Source organism: Leptinotarsa decemlineata, unplaced genomic scaffold (genome assembly GCF_025532065.1).
Source record: "Leptinotarsa decemlineata unplaced genomic scaffold, Ldec_3_MD MMD2_tig00026358_RagTag_RagTag, whole genome shotgun sequence".
Lineage (NCBI taxonomy): Eukaryota > Metazoa > Arthropoda > Insecta > Coleoptera > Chrysomelidae > Leptinotarsa > Leptinotarsa decemlineata.
This window is the reverse complement of record NW_027412703.1, coordinates 1,280,927-1,299,199: the sequence shown is the minus strand read 5'-3', so window position 1 is coordinate 1,299,199 and position 18,273 is coordinate 1,280,927. Positions and strand designations below refer to the sequence as shown.

The 18,273-nt window shown below is 37.1% G+C and overlaps 1 protein-coding gene across 1 annotated transcript; it reads right to left on the bottom strand.

Moving 5' to 3' along the window:
- Nucleotides 1-323: 323 nt before the first annotated feature.
- On the bottom strand, nucleotides 324-14,017 carry LOC111514982 (trehalase). The gene is made up of 4 exons (XM_074184697.1): nucleotides 13,861-14,017; nucleotides 12,898-13,805; nucleotides 6,227-6,513; nucleotides 324-893 (listed from the first exon to the last, which is right to left on the bottom strand). The coding sequence occupies exons 1-4, from the start codon at nucleotides 13,862-13,864 to the stop codon at nucleotides 392-394; spliced, it is 1,701 nt and encodes a 566-aa protein (XP_074040798.1). The 5' UTR covers nucleotides 13,865-14,017; the 3' UTR covers nucleotides 324-391.
- Nucleotides 14,018-18,273: the final 4,256 nt, after the last annotated feature.

Sequence of the window (18,273 nt, the reverse complement as noted above, 5' to 3'; positions counted from 1 at the left end):
TCATTACTGTCTATAGTTGATGCAAACGTTAAAAATTGTTTCGATTCCAAAATATTTTGAATTATAAGTATCTTAAATCGAGATGTAAAGGTACTTCTTCATTGAACTTTATTACTGTTAATCGCCGATATTCATAAATTTCAAAAATCAATATTTTCTTCAGAACTCTTGACACTGTTTTAGTTTGAATTGAAGAAAAATGCCAATTTATAATGTTCTCTAACTTTCAGGGTGGTATTCAAAACCAAAGAAGGTTTGGATATTCGTATTCACTTTTGTTCATTTCCATTTATAACCGATAGCGATAGTTATGAGAAAAATACTGGAATAGGAAAACTATATTGAAGAAAACAACAAGATGTACGATTTACTCAGTGGTCGAAATTAACCTTCAGAAACTACCGATATATTTTCTAGTTTTAGCCCTGTAGTATAAATGAATGAGCTCAAGTATTCCGCCGTTACTCCATCCAAACCCAGCCTGGACATTGTATTCCCCCCCTCCACCAAATTGACCACTTGTCTGAACATCGTACTTTTCGAACATCGCTTTGTTATCGTGAAAACCTTTAATATTCGAGTTGATCCATTTATGTGCCAGTTGTTTAGCAACTTCTTTAGCTTCTGTACTATTACTCTTGTCTAAACCAATTATTATCAGGTTTTGGTAAGGGGGCCAAGCGTTAGGAAAGTCCCATTGTTGCCCCGTCTGTAACAGAGTAGATGGAATACCTCCTTGGAAATTCACGATTCCTTTCTTTTTCAAATATTCAGCAGCTCTGCGACCTCTCTCTTCTTTCACATTATCGTCCATTGCTCCTGCCCATAGAGGAAGGAAATTACTAACGTAAAAGTGTTTTCTTTGTTTTCCAAGTTTTTCATCAAAATCGTACCTTGAATGGAATAAACTTTGTTTTAATACAACTTTTTATTTGATCAGTCATCATAACAATCAACAAATTTTCATTAGAAATATTCCTTAGCAGTGTTTCCCAAACTTATTTGCCTGGGGACCCACCTTCATTGTGGAATTTTTTTCGTGACCCCCCATATTAAATAATATTGAGTATACTTATTATTACTAATAATATTTCTGTTATTACTGGAAAAGATGCGATAACTGAAGAAAAAATACAGTACAAAAAAAAGACTTTCAATTCAGAATCTTAAAACTAAACAAATACAAAAAATGAGACTTATGTAATTAATGTGATTTGTGGAGCTGGTATTTACGATTTACAAGAGATTCTATAGTCGAGTTGAAAGTTGAAAGCTTTAAACGCAGGTCACTTTTCGCACTAAGCCTATTTCTATAAGGTAGGTACGCCAAATAAAGCCCGGTTCCTAATAAGGCCCATACCCCCTTAATCCCCACTATTGGCAAATGACCGCAATATGCTACAATGTGTAAAAATAATAGAGCCATCTAGATGCAAATATTTAAACTAAGTTCAGCAGATATACCAAACGTGGCTTTTATACGATCATTCGTTCACGTGCTTTCATGGTTATACATCTAATATAATTTTGAGGTTAGTATGCCATTCAAATATAATATGCTTATATGTGCGATATTTTTTTAATCTGCATGTCATTGGTATACTTGATTGTTGGTTTTGTCATAGTATATATATTACCTCAGGTTTATTGAAACGTAAATAATTCTAATGTCCAAAAAACATTAGCCACAGCCACTGACAGTGTTGCTAAGGCCTTATTAAGAACACTGCAATAATACGGATGGGCCTTGTTAGGACCACTACATTAATTCGTTTTGTAAGTTGGTAAACTTTGTTTCAGAGAAATTATTGAAAAGTTTAAGATGCCCAGAGGTTTATGGACTGAAGAACAAATGGCTTTGGCCTTGCAAGCAGTCAAAAATAGGATGTCAGTAAGAACAGCCGCCAAAGAATTTAATATTGCCCGTCGAGCACTAAGAAATCATTTGCTCAGTGGAAAAACGAAGAAGAAACTTGGCCGTCCTTCATGTTTAACACTTGAACAAGAATCTGAGCTGTGTGAAAGAATTTTTAGGCTAGCTAAATGTTGGGGAATGCCATTAACATCTACAGTGATAAGGTGTTCCATCCATGAATATTGCCAACGAAACGGAATACCTGCACCTTTTACCGATAAGAACATAGCTGGTCGAAAATGGCTCAAACTTTTTCTAGGTCGGCATGCCGAAGTTGTTAAAAGAAAATCGCAATTTATGAATCCAGCTAGAGCCGCCAAATTAAACAAGTTCATAGTCAATGACTATTTCGAAAAGCTACGAGAAGTTATGTTGAAGCTTGATATCCTGCGAAGCCCTCAACGCATTTTTAATATTGATGAAAAAGGTTGCAGCCTAAATGTTCATAAATCACAACAGGTATATGCTCGTAAAGGTGTCAAACGAGTTCATTTAATTTCTCAAGAATATGCTGAAAATGTGTCGATTGTCAGTTGTGGAAATGCTAAAGGACAAATGATTCCAGCTATGATATTGTTCAAAGGAACAAGAAAAAGGAAAAAAGAAGAATAAATGGCACGACAATCTACCTGCTGGGACAGTTATTGAGCTGACAGAGAAAGGAAGTACGACTACCCCAACTTTTATTGAGTGGGTACATCATTTTGCTAAGTACAAACCAGAAGGAAGAGTACTGCTAATTTTTGATGGAGCATCATCTCATTTGGATGCAGGTATTGTCGGTGCAGCCGAGTCCCACGAAATTTCGCTCTTCTGCCTTCCAAGTAATTGCACACATGAATTACAACATATGGATAAGGCGGTGTTTAAAGCTTTCGAATCTTACTGGGATGCCGAAGTCATCACATACTGGACAAATAAACCAGAACGAACAATCAATAAATTTTCGTTTGACCTCATTTTCTCAAAAGTGTGGCCAAAAGCAACTGCACCATCAAATGTTATTTCAGGTTTTCGTGCAACAGGAATATACCCGTATGATCCGAATATCATTCCTGATATTGCTTTTACCCCATCAGAAATAACAGAAAATAAATTAGATTCAGAAGATTCAATTATTTCATCATCTTCGACATCCGCAACAAATATCCCTAGTGGCAGGATAGAAAAAAGGAAAGAAAAACTCGAAAGGGAAAAAAACTGAAGATAGCTCTGAGAGTTTTGACAGTTCTGACAATGAATTTTCAGTAATGACAGCTCAGAGGAAAACTTGCGAAAACTTTTATTGATTTAGGACATTTTCCAATGCTCAAAAAATAATTCTTTAACGAATGGTACATTTTCAAAACTCTCTCCAAAGCAGGCATTAGCGCAAGCCATTGAGATTTGCTGTAGCCGAGCATTTGGTGATGTTCTATTTCAGCTTCAGTGCAAAATTCCTTGAGAGCTTCAACTCCAACCGTATAAATTTAAAAAAGATAAATATATTTTTACAATAATGCTTTCGTAATCTAAAGGTAGGAAGTCTGCGGCAGATTTTTTATCATTGTGAATTATATGGGCATCACATCCGATACCTATCAACGTTTTTTTTAGAGATAATTTTAGAAAACAGGACTATTTTAGGTCCCAGATCACTATTTGGGGACAACGGGACAGATGGTCGAATAAAGGGACAGACCCATTTAAAACAGGACGTCTTGGTCACTTTACCTATAAACTTTCTCTATGAAAAATTACGTATACGATGTCAAGTTTTATCACGATCGGTTGAGCGATGATGAACCAACAAACATCCATTTATATATATATATATATATATATATATATATATATATATATATATATATATATATATATATATATATATATATTTATAAAGCGATGGGTAGTCTTGACTGACTAGTTAAGGAGAAATACGGAATAATGTTGGGGATGCAGTCAAAAATTGCTGCAAAACCTTACCATATTTTCAGTCTTTAACACCCAAGCTCTTGAACGTTTTCAAGAGTGAAAATATTAAATTTGCTCAATACATTGTCACTACTACGAATAGTCTGTTTTCCAAAATTAAAACTCCTTTGAAAACCCTAGAAAAGTCTAATGTAGTATATGAAATTCCTTGTCATACATGTGATAAGACATATGTTGGTCAAACATCTAGAATTTTATCAGGACGTATAACGTCACATAAAAGTGATTGTAATATGAACAAAGCTACCTGTGCATTGGTTGAACATGTCATTAACACAAAACACACAATGAATTACACCGAAGTTAGAGTATTGTGTACTGAAAGTAATTTACAGAAACGGCTGTTTAAAGAAATGTTCTTTATCAAAAGGAATACAAACAATATGAACAAAAAGACTGAGATTAACAATCTTAGTAATATTTATAATTATATCTTGAAATTGGAACTGATTCCCCCAGGTTCCCAAAGTAACAGATAGTGTGTGAGTTTGGAGGTAGTGTTGAGTCTTGTTACTCACTTCTTTTATGAGTACTTGGCAGCACTGTATCCATTTTCAGATACTTTTTGAGACTGCTAGTGTAAACACTGTTGTTTGGTATACCTTTTGGTAATCCTGGTTTAGTTATATTGTCAATTTTCAAATTTTAAACTTCAAATGTCATAATGTCAATTATCAATTTGCAGATATTTCCTGTTTCCTTTCTTTCTAGTTGCTACCACGCCACTAGTAAGTGCCATGCATGGCCGTTAAAATAAAATTTAAAATTTCTAATCCTCTAAATGTTATTTCTGAATAAAGTTTATATATATATATATATTTTCTTTAAACCATAAAAATTTTAATGTGTGACACTTTTCTACATAATGAAAAGGACTTTTTTGTGTTTCTCAGTGAAAAAAATTTTCGACTCCAAAGAACGCGAAGACCATTTCATCCGCAGGCATGGTAATGGCATCGGTTTTTTGGGATACGCGTGGGATATTTTCATTGACTATCTTGAAAAAATTAAAACTATCAACGGCGTGTATTATGCGAACTTTCTGCAATGTTTGAGTGAATAAATCAACCAAAAACGGACGCAGTTGGTTGAGAAAAAGTGTTGTTTCATTAAGACATGCACCAGCTCACAAACTCATTATCGCAATGACTAAAATTTACGAAATGAAGTTTGAATTGCTACATCATGCACCTTATTAGCCAGATTTAGTCCCCTTGTATCATTTTCTGTTCCCAAACTTGAAAAAATAGCTCAATGGTCAAATATTTTCCAACGATGACGAAGTAATGCCGGCAGTTAATGGCTATTTTGAGGAGCAAGACAGTTTTTATCAAAAAACGATATCGAACTTATTGAACGTCGATGAAAGAAGTGTACAGAGCTGCAAGAAGATTATGTTGAAAAATGAATAAATTTTTTTCCCAAATTTTTGTGTTTTCTTTCTTGGGCCTGGTACTTCTGGGATCACCCTCGTATATCTTGAAGTTATGCGCCGCTTGTGAGAAGCAGTTCGGAAATAACGTTATTGTGGAAACACAGTGTATGACTTTTGCATTCGGTTTTCATCTCCTCAGTCGTCGCAAAACGCCTTCCTTCCATGAGTCTGTTCAATCTTGAGTACAGGAAAAAGTCGCAGGGGGTCAAATCTGGTGAATGGATGGCTGAGGCATGATTACTGTGTTGTTTTTGGCAAAAAGTTACGAACAAGCGATTCATAAATTCAAGATAATACTCATTATTGACCGTACGACCATGTGGCCAGGAGTCCTGATGCACTTCGCCACGGAAATAAATGAAAACAGTGAGCAAAACCTTGACATTTGGTCGAACTTGGCGTGCTTTTTTTGGTCTTGGCTCTTCTGGGGTCTTCCATTGGGACGATTGAACGGTTCCGATGTCATAACCATATTCCCATGATTCTTTACCAGTTGTGACCCTTTTGAGCAAATCTGGATCGCCGTTGGCGTCATTCATCAGTTCCTGAGCGATGCCCTTGTGACGGTTTTTTGGACAAAATTCATAAATTCTGGAACGAATTTCGCTTCCACACGGTTCATGCCCAAAATTCCAAAAAAAAATTCATGGCATGTGCCACTTCACATGCCGAAATCGTCAGCAACTTCTCTAATTCTCCATAGCTTTTTCAACATTTTCATTGGTTGTTCATGTGCTGGTGCGTCCAGGGCCCGCGAAATTTGAACATTCATCTTCACATTCCACGCACTTCAACGTTTCGAGACTGACATGTTCAGTGTCATCCTTGTTTTTACACAAATATATCACCTATTTGATTCACACACTGAAACTTATAACATTTATATCTGAATTTTTGCTTACCAAATACCGTCTTCTTCATTGTAGAAAATATTTTCTATACTATTTTTCCATTGGTCCGCTTTATCTAACCAAAATTTTGCTTCTTCTTCCCTTTGTAAAATCAAATTGAATTTGTACATGACTTTGAATGCTTTATAAAGAAACCCATTGAGGTCAACCGGTATAATTCTTCTTGTATTTATATCAGCTAGATTTCCTGTGGGCTCTCCAAACTTATCAAACATCCAACGACTGGTGAAATCCATTCCACTCTCAGCTCCACTTTTCAAATCTGCATAACATTCGTACTGAAAATGGATATTTATTGTATATTTATAATCTTATGTATTATTTGTGTTATCTGTTATTTGGGTGTATGTCTAGAAAATGTATAGCTTATAGTTAAGCATCTCACGCTCAAGGTTTACCTTTTGTGAGTTATCTTAATTTATTTGCATTGCATTATTTTTCATACTAATTTTTTATAACTGTGTAACTTGTATGTCAATAAATTGAAAAAAAATCTGATTTATTTTTGAAGTGAGTTGCAAAGTTGTCAACCGAAATAACGAACTGTATAAAGCACACTATAGATTCAATAGCTTGTTTTCAAAAAATAGGGAAGTTAAGTGAAATTTCTGTATGAGATTTCGAAGAATAAAGGAACAGTCTAAACTAAGTATGTCGATGGATATAGGCCAAGACCGGATATGCTGGACAGGGATAACAAGTGCATTAGGGTCTCGAGCGCCTCGCGGCAGGCCCTGCACCTTGTGTCAGGAACCTCTATTCCCATTACGCGAGTGCGGTGGACTGAGGTATTGAAGACAACATCCTGGCAGGCCATAATGAACCTGTCAGTTTCCGACTTGAGCCCACTCGACCTGAGAAAAGCGAAGGTCAGGCGCTTTGATAAGCCAAGGTCTCCAATGTTGTTGAAGAAGACCCTATGCACTGGCTTGTCCTTGTGCTGCCGCAGAAGCGAAGTGATCTCTGCGGCTTTTATATAGGCCTTCTACTGAACGGGTTCCAAATCGGTGACAGAGTTGGAAATAGAAATGCTCCTAAAGAGAAATGCTCCAATAATAATAATGATAATAAGATTATTATTAACCATTATCGGTACATAATGTACATATGGTAATGTTCATATGGTAAGTCAATAATTCTAAATACATATTAAGAATAAAAATAATAGTCATACTTGAATAACAAATTGAAGAATAAAGATAAAACATAAATATAAAAACATAAAACACGGCACCTAATATATAAATGTTACAATTTAGAAACGAACACATATATAATATTACATTGGGAAATATTCCCAGAAATTATCACTGCAATAGTCTTTTAAACTATAAAAACATTTTTTATTAAGAATAGTTTCGTGTTATTCTTAAAGATTTTATGTGATTTTGACACCTTGATTGAATCAGGTAATTTATTGCAAAGTGAGATAGCATTGACAGCATGAGCTTGACAGCATTAACCTTTCTTGATTTAATATCATTTCTAGAAACATGTGGATTCGTTTTCCGATGGCATTTCAGGTTAGCTTCCCAAATTTCTGCTACCGCAGTTGTCGGTTGATTGGTCAAACCACCAACACCACCAACTAAAAACTTGTCAAGTTGACTTGAGTGTCAAACCAATAGGTGGTTCCATTTAGGTTTCGCTTGCGTTTACGCAGCTATTTTTATCAAGTACTTTCTTGGTTTTTCTCATTTTGTCTTCAATCGAGGACCGCCTGCCCGGTACTGACGATGCCCAATAGGCTGAAACAGCTGTCTACCGGTGGCTCTTAAATTGAAATCAATATGGGAATGATCAAAAAGTACTATTATTTATATATATATATATATATATATATATATATATACAGGGTCCTGCAACAGTGGAGCGGTGTTCCATATCTCTATATAGGAAGCAGATAGGAATCTAATTTTCTATAATATTACCTTATTGCTCGAGCTCGACAAAATAAAAATATTGGCGGTCACACAGGGTGTTCGATTTTTTCTGGGCGGATCCCAACTGTGTCTTTTTAAATGCTCGAGCTCGACAAAATAAAAATATTGGCGGTCACACAGGGTGTTCGATTTTTTCTGGCGGATCCCAACTGTGTCTTTTTAAATGGCAACCTATATTTTTTATCGCTTTTTCGGTTTCTTCATAGAAAATAAAATAAACTTCATGTATATCTGCACTTCGAAAATATTGACGGTTTTCGAGATATCTAGCATGACAGGTTTTTTTTTCCAATATTCGTCACTCAGAATATTTGAAATTATAAAGTGGTGCCAAGTCCAGTTGAAATTTTTTTTTGGTCGAATATTCTACATTGGTAACTCTCTCAAACGATATATCTGAAATCGACCTGTGATATACAGGGTATGAAAAACCGCTTGCCAAATATTGTAAATGAAAATTTGCAAAATCTTCTTTATATTAAATGGAACACCCTGTATATTATTGATCCATAAGAAGCGCCAACGAAACCTCTACAAATTTCATTAAGTATTCCCTATGGCTAAGTTCAATAGTTTTTCTTAAATGAGCATTTCTTTCGAGAAATGGTCATTTTTTCAAAGCGAAATCCATTTGACGACTGATAAAAATATACGAAAGATATCTTGTTTCGATTTTGTACATTAGAAGGTGTCCAAACAAATATTTTTTAACGAAATAAATGTATGTACCTATCACTTTTTGCTAAATGGAAAATTATTTTTTCATTGGATGCAGAATTTCACTCATAAATCGTGCAATATCAAACCAAACAAGTTAAAAGAAAGAAACATTATAAATAACTATTTTTTTCATGTTATTATATTCATTCAGAGCTTGAGTTCTAGATATTCAAATTTGTCAACTGGCAAATTACAAAACTACAAAAGGGAGAGTTTAATTAAGGTTGATAATGAAACTTTTATAAAATATGTTCAACATGTCTTCCATTTTCTTGAATGCAGAGCTGAAGTCTATGTTTGAAAGACTGTTCTACCCTGCGCAAGACAGCTGGTGTAATGCTGCGAAAAGCATTCGTTATTCTAAGTCGCATATTTTCGGGAGAAGTTGGTGGCTCAACGTAAACCATATTTTTTATGTATCCCCATAAGAAAAAATCTAGTTTCGTCAAATCTGGTGATCTAGCGGGCCACCGTACAGGCCCATTCCGTCCTATCCATTTATTGGGAAATACTTCATTTAGATGATCTCTCACTTCTGCCGAATAGTGAGCAGGTGCACCATCATGTTGTAACCACATTCTATTGCGGAGGTCATCTAACAAACCTGGTAAATCATTTCGTAAGAAATTGAGATACATTGCACCATTCATATGTCCCTCAAAAAAGTATGGACCAATTACATATTCTCCAATGATGCCTCCCCAGACATTTATCGACCACCTATGTTGATAATCCACCTGTCTCAATAAGTGAGGATTTTCTGTCGCATAATAATGGTAATTATGTCGATTTACAAATCCATTTTTATGGAATGTCGATTCATCCGACCATAAAATATTATTGAAAAAATATTCGTTTCGACGAATTTTGTTCATGGCCCAATTGCAAAATCTCACTCTTTTCTCGAAATCAGCATACAGTAGTTCTTGATGTAACTGAACGTGGTATGGATGCAAGCGATGTTTCTTCAATACTCGTTGCACTGATCTCTCACTTATATCCACTATTTTCCCAATTTGTCGTTGACTCCTACTAGGATCTTCTTCAACAGCAGGAAGAACTTGCAATTCATTATCTTCATTAGTAGCTGGCATGATGCGCTCATGTTTGGAATAATTAATAGATCCAGTTTCAACGAATCGTCCCAAGACCTTTCGGAAAGATCTTTCATCTGGATGCCTTCTATCTGGATACCGTTGAGAATAAATTCTACTTGCCAATAAACAATTCCTGTCTGATTCACCTAATATGAAAATCATATCAATCAAATCACTTTTTGATAACAACATTCTGATGAAATTATACCGATAGTTCAACTTCACGATTGACTAAAAATTTCAATATTCATTTGCAGCCAAATATTTTGTTCTGTCATTTGCCAGACTACTTGATTTCCAATAAATATTTCATTCGCTGAAAGGTTGTTTTAGACCGAAAGAATATGGCACAAATTCCGAAATTATTGTAACTATTCAAGAACGTCCATTTTGTGGTGTAATTCGCAACTTGTTTATCTAGCAACAGGTAATTTTAGGAATGGGCGATATTTTAAGGAAAGGGTATTTTTTGTATATTCTTATCAGTCGTCAAATGGATTTCGCTTTGAAAAAATGACCATTTTTCGAAAGAAATGTTCATTTAAGAAAAACTATTGAACTTAGCCATAGGGAATACTTAATGAAATTTGTAGAGGTTTCGTTGGCGCTTCTTATGGATCAATAATATACAGGGTGTTCCATTTAATATAAGGAAGATTTTGCAAATTTTCATTTACAATATTTGGCAAGCGGTTTTTCATACCCTGTATATCACAAGTCGATTTCAGATATATAGTTTGAGAGAGTTACCAATGTAGAATATTCGACCAAAAAAAAATTTCAACTGGACTTGGCACCACTTTATAATTTCAAATATTCTGAGTGACGAATATTGGGAAAAAAAACCTGTCATGCTAGATATCTCGAAAACCGTCAATATTTTCGAAGTGCAGATATACATAAAGTTTATTTTATTTTCTATGAAGAAACCGAAAAAGCGATAAAAAATATAGGTTGCCATTTAAAAAGACACAGTTGGGATCCGCCCAGAAAAAATCGAACACCCTGTGTGACCGCCAATATTTTTATTTTGTCGAGCTCGAGCAATAAGGTAATATTATAGAAAATTAGATTCCTATCTGCTTCCTATATAGAGATATGGAACACCGCGCCACTGTTGCAGGACCTGTATATTCTATTAATCTATTCTATTAATTATCTGCGAGCGGTTTCGACAGCTGGTCGTACTGTCATCTTCTAGGCACTCCTCAAACTGCAGTTTGAGGAGTGCGGTTGTGCCAATAACGACCGTCCTCAAAGATGGCAGGTGGATGTCGTGGTCATAGTGGAGTCCAAAAGTGAGGTGTTTTTAAAAAAAATCAAGCTAGAATAAAAATTGGAGTGAAAGACATTTTGAGAGGACTAGTGGCCCCCTACGCCAGTAACCAGGCTATATGTTAACGGATTCGACGAAGTCGTCAATGCGATAATAGATGTGTTATTTGTCAAAGTCATATTGAAAGGACTCTGCCGCCTCCATAATAAAAAAGTTGTGTTTTTGAAAAAGAAAAAGTGAATGAGAAAGTACAGGGTAGCAGCACTGCCTCAAGCAAGAGAGCAGCGCCCCTGGACGAAGCTTCTGTTCATTGTGGACAGAAGGAGCAGTGGCGTAACAGATTTATTCGGGCCCCTCCGCAAACCTATTTTCGGGCCACCCACTAGTTATTTTTGAGCAACTGATATAACATAATCAAACAGTCACATAGATAAGGGTTGCATAAAATGGTGTATTTACTGTTTTAATCATGTTTTGATTATAAAATTAGATCACAAACATACGCCACCTTCAAATAAGCGGAATAACGGGGAATCAAAAAACCCCTTCGATCCATTCATTCAATAAAGTTTCTTTATATGCAAGATCCTATCTTTTTTTCGATGAGGAATCACCTCCTTAAATGGTTTACACTTATTCAGTTACACCCTGTATAAAACAAAATAGGCTGATAGCCAAGGAAATACATTTTTGGATTTAGGCCATGTGATTCAGTCAAAGTATTATATGAAAGAAGGGCAACTTGAGACAGAATGTGTCAAGTCAAGTATCATGTTGAAAATAATGGCACCAACTTGAGGAGTGAACCATTATGGATTTGTTGTTGAGAAGTCAATACAGAATAAAGTATTTCAATAATACATTTCACTTAATTTTACAATTCATAATCCTTTTATGAAGGGGAGGAAATCTCTGTGATCATTATTGGAAAGTTCTTCGGAAATCTCCAGCTCTTCAAACAACAAATTTAATGTAAAATTTTGGAATTTCTATTGGGGCTAAATTTATGATTATGAAATTTAATGTGGTGGCCAAATGCAGATTTTTCAGGTTTTTTTTAATGTTCATTAAAGCGAGTGAAGAGATGTCTACAGGTTCTGCCAATTAAGATGCATATCAATCAGAGCAGTCAAGCTTATAGACTCCACTTCTGTGTAATTTGTTAATTTTGCCTTTGGAATTTACTAGAAAGTTGCTCAAGTTATTTTGAGGTTTAAAAGAAATTTTTGTACCAGGTATGGTATTTTATATAAGTTTCGAAATAACAGTACAGATATTTTGATCAAAATAAGGTGAAGAAAAATATTTCACAGAAGGTGAACTAACCAAGGTGGTAGAGTTGAAGGCCAATCTTCCATCTGACCAGGGTTTGAATTTACTAATTAATTTGTGAATAATAGATGGTTGAGAGCAATCTGTTTTAATTCTAAGTTAAAATTAGTGGGTGATAAAGAATGTTCAACAATCTGTTGACATAATAATTGAAGGCCATTTTATGTTGCATAGGATGAAATGAATTGAAGGGGATCACACGACCAGTCTGGGTTGGTTTTCTGTAAATAGAAAAATCTAGTTTGTTGTTGAAAAAAAGTTTGTTGTTAAAAGAAGTATAACTCAATCGTTTACCATCTTTTCCTTTTCACCAGTCAAACGGGAACATGTTTCTATATCTTCCCAATAAGACTCAGGTCTAGGTGTGTCACTTTCCGAGTCGTAGCGGGCCAATTCATAAGTTTTTCCTCCTTTTTCTATGGTTACCAGTCTCTTAGTTAACCAGAATTGGAGTTCCTTCTCAAGAGTGTTGATATTATTTCTTAAAAACTCGAAGTCTTTCGTGTACTTAACATAGTCAGCTACCATTTGAGTTAAAAGTGGAGGCTGGGACCTGTTCAGATAATATATTCTGCCTCCGTTTGGTACAAAACCAAACCGTTCTACCATAGATAGTAGATTCTGTATCATACCACGAGCCGTTTCAACCATATCACTCAAAAGAAGGCCTTTGAGTATCCAGTATGTGTCCCAATAGTATAACTCTTTGAATCTTCCACCTGGGATGACGAATGGATGTGGTACAGGTATTAGGGAATGGGTTTCTGGATGGTCGATAACGTGATAAGACACTGTTCTTGTTAGAGTAGGCCAAATGTCAATGAGACTCTGTGCAAATTTTCTTACCACAGGATCGGTGATTTCTTTGATTATTTTCGGTTCGTGTTTGAAATCTCTAGGATAATACTCATCTAACTCTCCAATAGACTTGAAGTTTTTGTAAACGAACTCTTTAATCTGCTCTCTCGTGGGATGTTCATCGTTTTCGGACATTAGTAGTTGAAATCTTTTCAATGTCTCATTCAGAGGATGAATCATAGCCATATCAACAAAAGTTTTTGAGTCGTTGAATATTTTTGCAGTCTGCACTAAATGAAGCAGATCCCCCTGACAGTAGACAGCACTGTGACATGACTGTTTCGTTTGAGCCGAGCAGAGTTGAATCATGATCATAAGGAAGAGAAGATGTTCCCATAATTTTTCTGTGAAAGGTAAAAAAGTTTGTTCAGTAATATAAACACCTTGAATGAGACTCACTCATTTCGTGGGCAATGGCATTTTGGGACAGGTATGAAAAGCATATCACATCTCTTACGGAATATCGGTTTAGACAGATTCAACGAAAAATTTTTAACACATTTCAATAAAAAATCACTGACATTTCTCTGATCATGACACTGTCACATCCAAGCAGAATGGGACTACCATAGGGGGTGATCCATACAATTATTGTCTGGTGTCAGCGGATGTTTCTGCAATTCTGGAACCCCAGTCGAGATGATGGTAAACGACCAGATGGTATGTCTCTCATACCATGGAAATACGGTAAACATGTGGTATGGGACTTCACTTGCGTTGACACGGTCGCGGCTTCCCATCTAGCCGAAAGTCCTAAGTCTGCTGGAACTGCAGCATTGTCTAGCGAAAAATTGAAACCAAAAAAATACCAGAATCTTGGTAACAACTATCTGTTCCATCCAGTAGCGGTGGAAACTTTTGGTGTTCATGGCCAGGAGTCTCTGTTATTCGTTCATGAACTCGGAACTCGGAAGGAGAATAGGCCAAGCAACGAAAGATCACCGTTCTACCTATAGAAAAAATTAGAATCGCTATTCAACGTGGTAATGCTGCTTCGTTTCTTGGAACTATTCCTCCTTCACATAATTTTGATGAGATCATGCATTGCCATTATTTCAATACGGAACTAAAATCTCTTCTAAACAAGCCGAGATATGTGGATATTCATCAGTCTCCTCTCATGGTTGATTCGCAAATGATTGATCCACCTTCTTCTTTTTCAATGACTAAGATCATTCTTGCCCCCCCAAATATGAGTTGCAGTCCTCGTGGTTCTGGTTTCCACTCAGTGGAAGAACTTCATGAAGCAAAAGCTGAATCGATCCCTCTACCAAACCCTTCATCACTTGGAAGGATCAATTGCAGCTTGAGAAATGGAGAAATGGTTCTTACGCAGATTCTGTGAAACATGTTCTTCCTTACGAATCAGTAGAGAGTTGTCCTGAAAATTTTGCGAAGGAAATTTGATTAGATGATTTAGGAAACCCTTGCTACATGAAAAACATTTTGCAAGTGTTGTTCATGACGAAGAATTTCAAGAACGAGGTTTCAATGATGAACGAGAACGAGAATGTTTCCTACTTATTCACCAAACTCAAACACCTGTTCATGCAGCTGCAGTTTCGTATGAATGTATCATCTTTGCCTCCAACCGATTTCCTGGAGTCTTTGAAGTCCATTAGATACTCGTTAGGACAGCAAGAGGATTGTTCGGAATTCTTGGGTTTCTTGTTAAATACTCTTCGTGAGAAAAACAAAAGCAGAATCAATACTAATGACCGCTCTTTACAGTCTCGTGTTGTGTTTGTAAATATTTTGCTGGAAAAATCCTCACTTGTTTACTTTGTAGTAAGTGTTCAAGAGGTAGCAAAAACGTATGTGAATTTCTGGAACTTCAACTAGCGTTTCCTAATACAACTAATAACAAGTCTGTGCAAAGCTTATTGTTAAATCATCTGAAAATGGAATTTTTGACAGGTGATGATCGACTGTATTGCCAAACATGCACCAAAAACCGGAGAAGAGACTATCAGAGAGCTTTTCCGGGTACACTTTCCCGGGTCAGAAAGTACAAATCTTACACCGGAGTCCTGGGCGAATTCAGAACTGGAGACCCCGAAAAGGGCATCCAGGGAGGACTGGCAAATGACACAGAAGGTGATAGATACGGAGAAAATCAAATGGGCTATAAACTCCTTTCAACCCTATAAGTCGCCGGGACCGGATGGCATATACCCAGTTATGCTTCAAAAGGGACCGGAAGTACTGTTCAAAAAATTGTGTATAATTCTCAGGGCAAGCCTAGCACTGGGACACACTAAAAATTTGGAGACTGATCAGGGCCACCTTCATTCCGAAACCTGGGAAAATCGGACAGGGCTCGGCGAAGGCTTTGAGACCAATTAGTTTCATGTCATTTGCGTTGAAAACGCTAGAAAAACCAATATGCAAACAGGTCAGGTATGTCAACAGAAACGGCTCTATGTCGGGTAACAGAAAAAGTAGAATATACCCACAAAAACAAGGAAGTACTCTTAGCTGCTTTTCTGGACATTGAGGGCGCATTTGATAATACGTCTTTAGAATCAATCATCCAGGCGTCGAGGAGAAGAGGGATCGACAAGACAAGCTGTAGGTGGATAGACTGCATGATTCGGGGAAGATTGGTGTATACAACCATTATGGGGGAAACATTCGTGGTACGGGTAGCAAGGGGCTGTCCACAGGGGGGGTTGTATCCCCTCTGTTATGGAACCTTGTAATGGACGAGCTACTATGTCTCCTGGACCGTAATGGGTATAAAGCACTGGGCTATGGAGACGACTTCGTCATCCTAGTCCAAGGTAAATACAATAATGTAGTGAAGGGATGCATGCATCAGGCCCTGAACATTATAACAAGATGGATCGAGGAAGAAGGGCTTAACATAAGCCCATCCAAATCGACCATAGTAGCATTCACCAAGAGGACTAAAACGGAGGGTCTCGGACCTCTAAAACTTCGAGGTGAAGAAATACAAGTGTCGGGGTAGGTTAAATATCTGGGAGTAATCCTGGATTCCAAACTGACCTGGAACCAACACTTAGACAGAATAAAGAGGATGCTCGCCAGACGCACCTATGGAAAAACATGGGGACTAAAACCAGACATGGTATATTGGCTATAGACGATGGTGGTTAAACCCATGATAACATACGCATCTCTGGTCTGGTGGCCAAAGGTGAAGCAGGCGACCGCCATCAACAAACTAGGTAAAGTGCAAAGACTTGCATATTTGGGAATGACGGGAGCAATGAGAACTACCCCAACAGATGCATTGGAGACACTCCTGAATCTGCCTCCTTTACACTTTGTGATAATGGGGGAGGCCAGGATGGGCCAATTCAGACTGGAAAACTCACCGAACTACAGAAGATCGGACCGAACAGAAATTTCGGAACAAGTGGAGGAACACACATTGAATATGTGCACGGACCATATGACACCGAAGTACACCTTTAACACAAACTTCACGGCCAAAATCATAAGCAGTGAAGAGTGGAAGACCATTAGTCATCCCGAAAACATGTTTGGAAAAAACACCTGGTATACAGATGGATCGAAGACCAAACATGGAACGGGAGCTGGAATATACCGAGCGGATAGACATCTAAACTACAGCTATCCGCTAGGACTATACACATCCGTATTTCAGGCGGAATTGTATGCTTTCTTGCAGTGTGCAAGGCTTATTAAATTGAGACCTCAAAGAAATGAGCGGATCTGACAAACCCGAAGGTGACATCAAAACTGGTCTGGGAATGCCATGAAGAACTGAATGAACTTGCAAACAGGAACAGATTAACTTTGTACTGGGTGCCAGGGCATTCAGGAGTCACGATCCTACTACTATCCTAATCTGGTACGAAACCAGATTAGGATAGTAGAACCTTCAGTAGAACCTTCATTGGGGAACCGTCCGAGAAAAGAACCGAAGAACTACTTCAATATAGTAGGGATCGGCTCAGAATAATTACAGGGTTACTAACCGGTCATTGTCCGCTCAGAATACACCTGAATAAAATGGGGCTGTACAATGGAGACCTCAGCGGCAGATTATGCAACGAAGGGATAGAAACAGCTCTACACATCTTATACGAATGTGAGGCACTGGATCACAGGAGGCAGGTAATATATGGACGTATGAAATTACGTCCAGAAGAATATGACGAACATCCAACACGGAACCTGTACAAACTAGTACAGGGAACGAGACTGATGGAATGAGTATCATGAGAAGATGGGAGAACAAACGCAATAAGCCCAGAGGCTGCAGTGTTTCCTGGAGACATGGACTAAATGGACAAGTCAGACAGCTCCCAAGGTACAAAAAAAAACTGACTGTTATAAGGAAAAAAGTATAGCTGAGGCACCAGTCAATCCAATAATAACACTGCTGATCTTCAAACATAACTCAACCTCTGAAGGAAGCACCAAACTCCTACAAAGGTTCGAAATAGATGAACATTTCAACCTAGCAGACCACTATTATAATATTCATGCAGTCATTGTTCACTGTGGTTCTGGCGGTGAATTTGGTCATTATTACGCCTTGGTCACAGACGAAACGGACTAGTTTTAGTTTGACGATAGTCGTGTCACTAAGTGTTCTGGCGAAGTATTGAATTTATTAGAGCCTCTGGAGACACCCTACTTTTTGTTTTATAAGAGAGAGGACATTGGCAGATCAAGATCTTCAGATGATGTGGTGCTGCAGGTTTTTCCGGGTTTTCCTGCAGTCGAAAAAGCAAATGCGCCACTGGAATCAATGAAGTCGCTCCGGAGCGCCAATTAATTTTTGTTTTTGTTTTATAATTTCATGATTTGTATTTT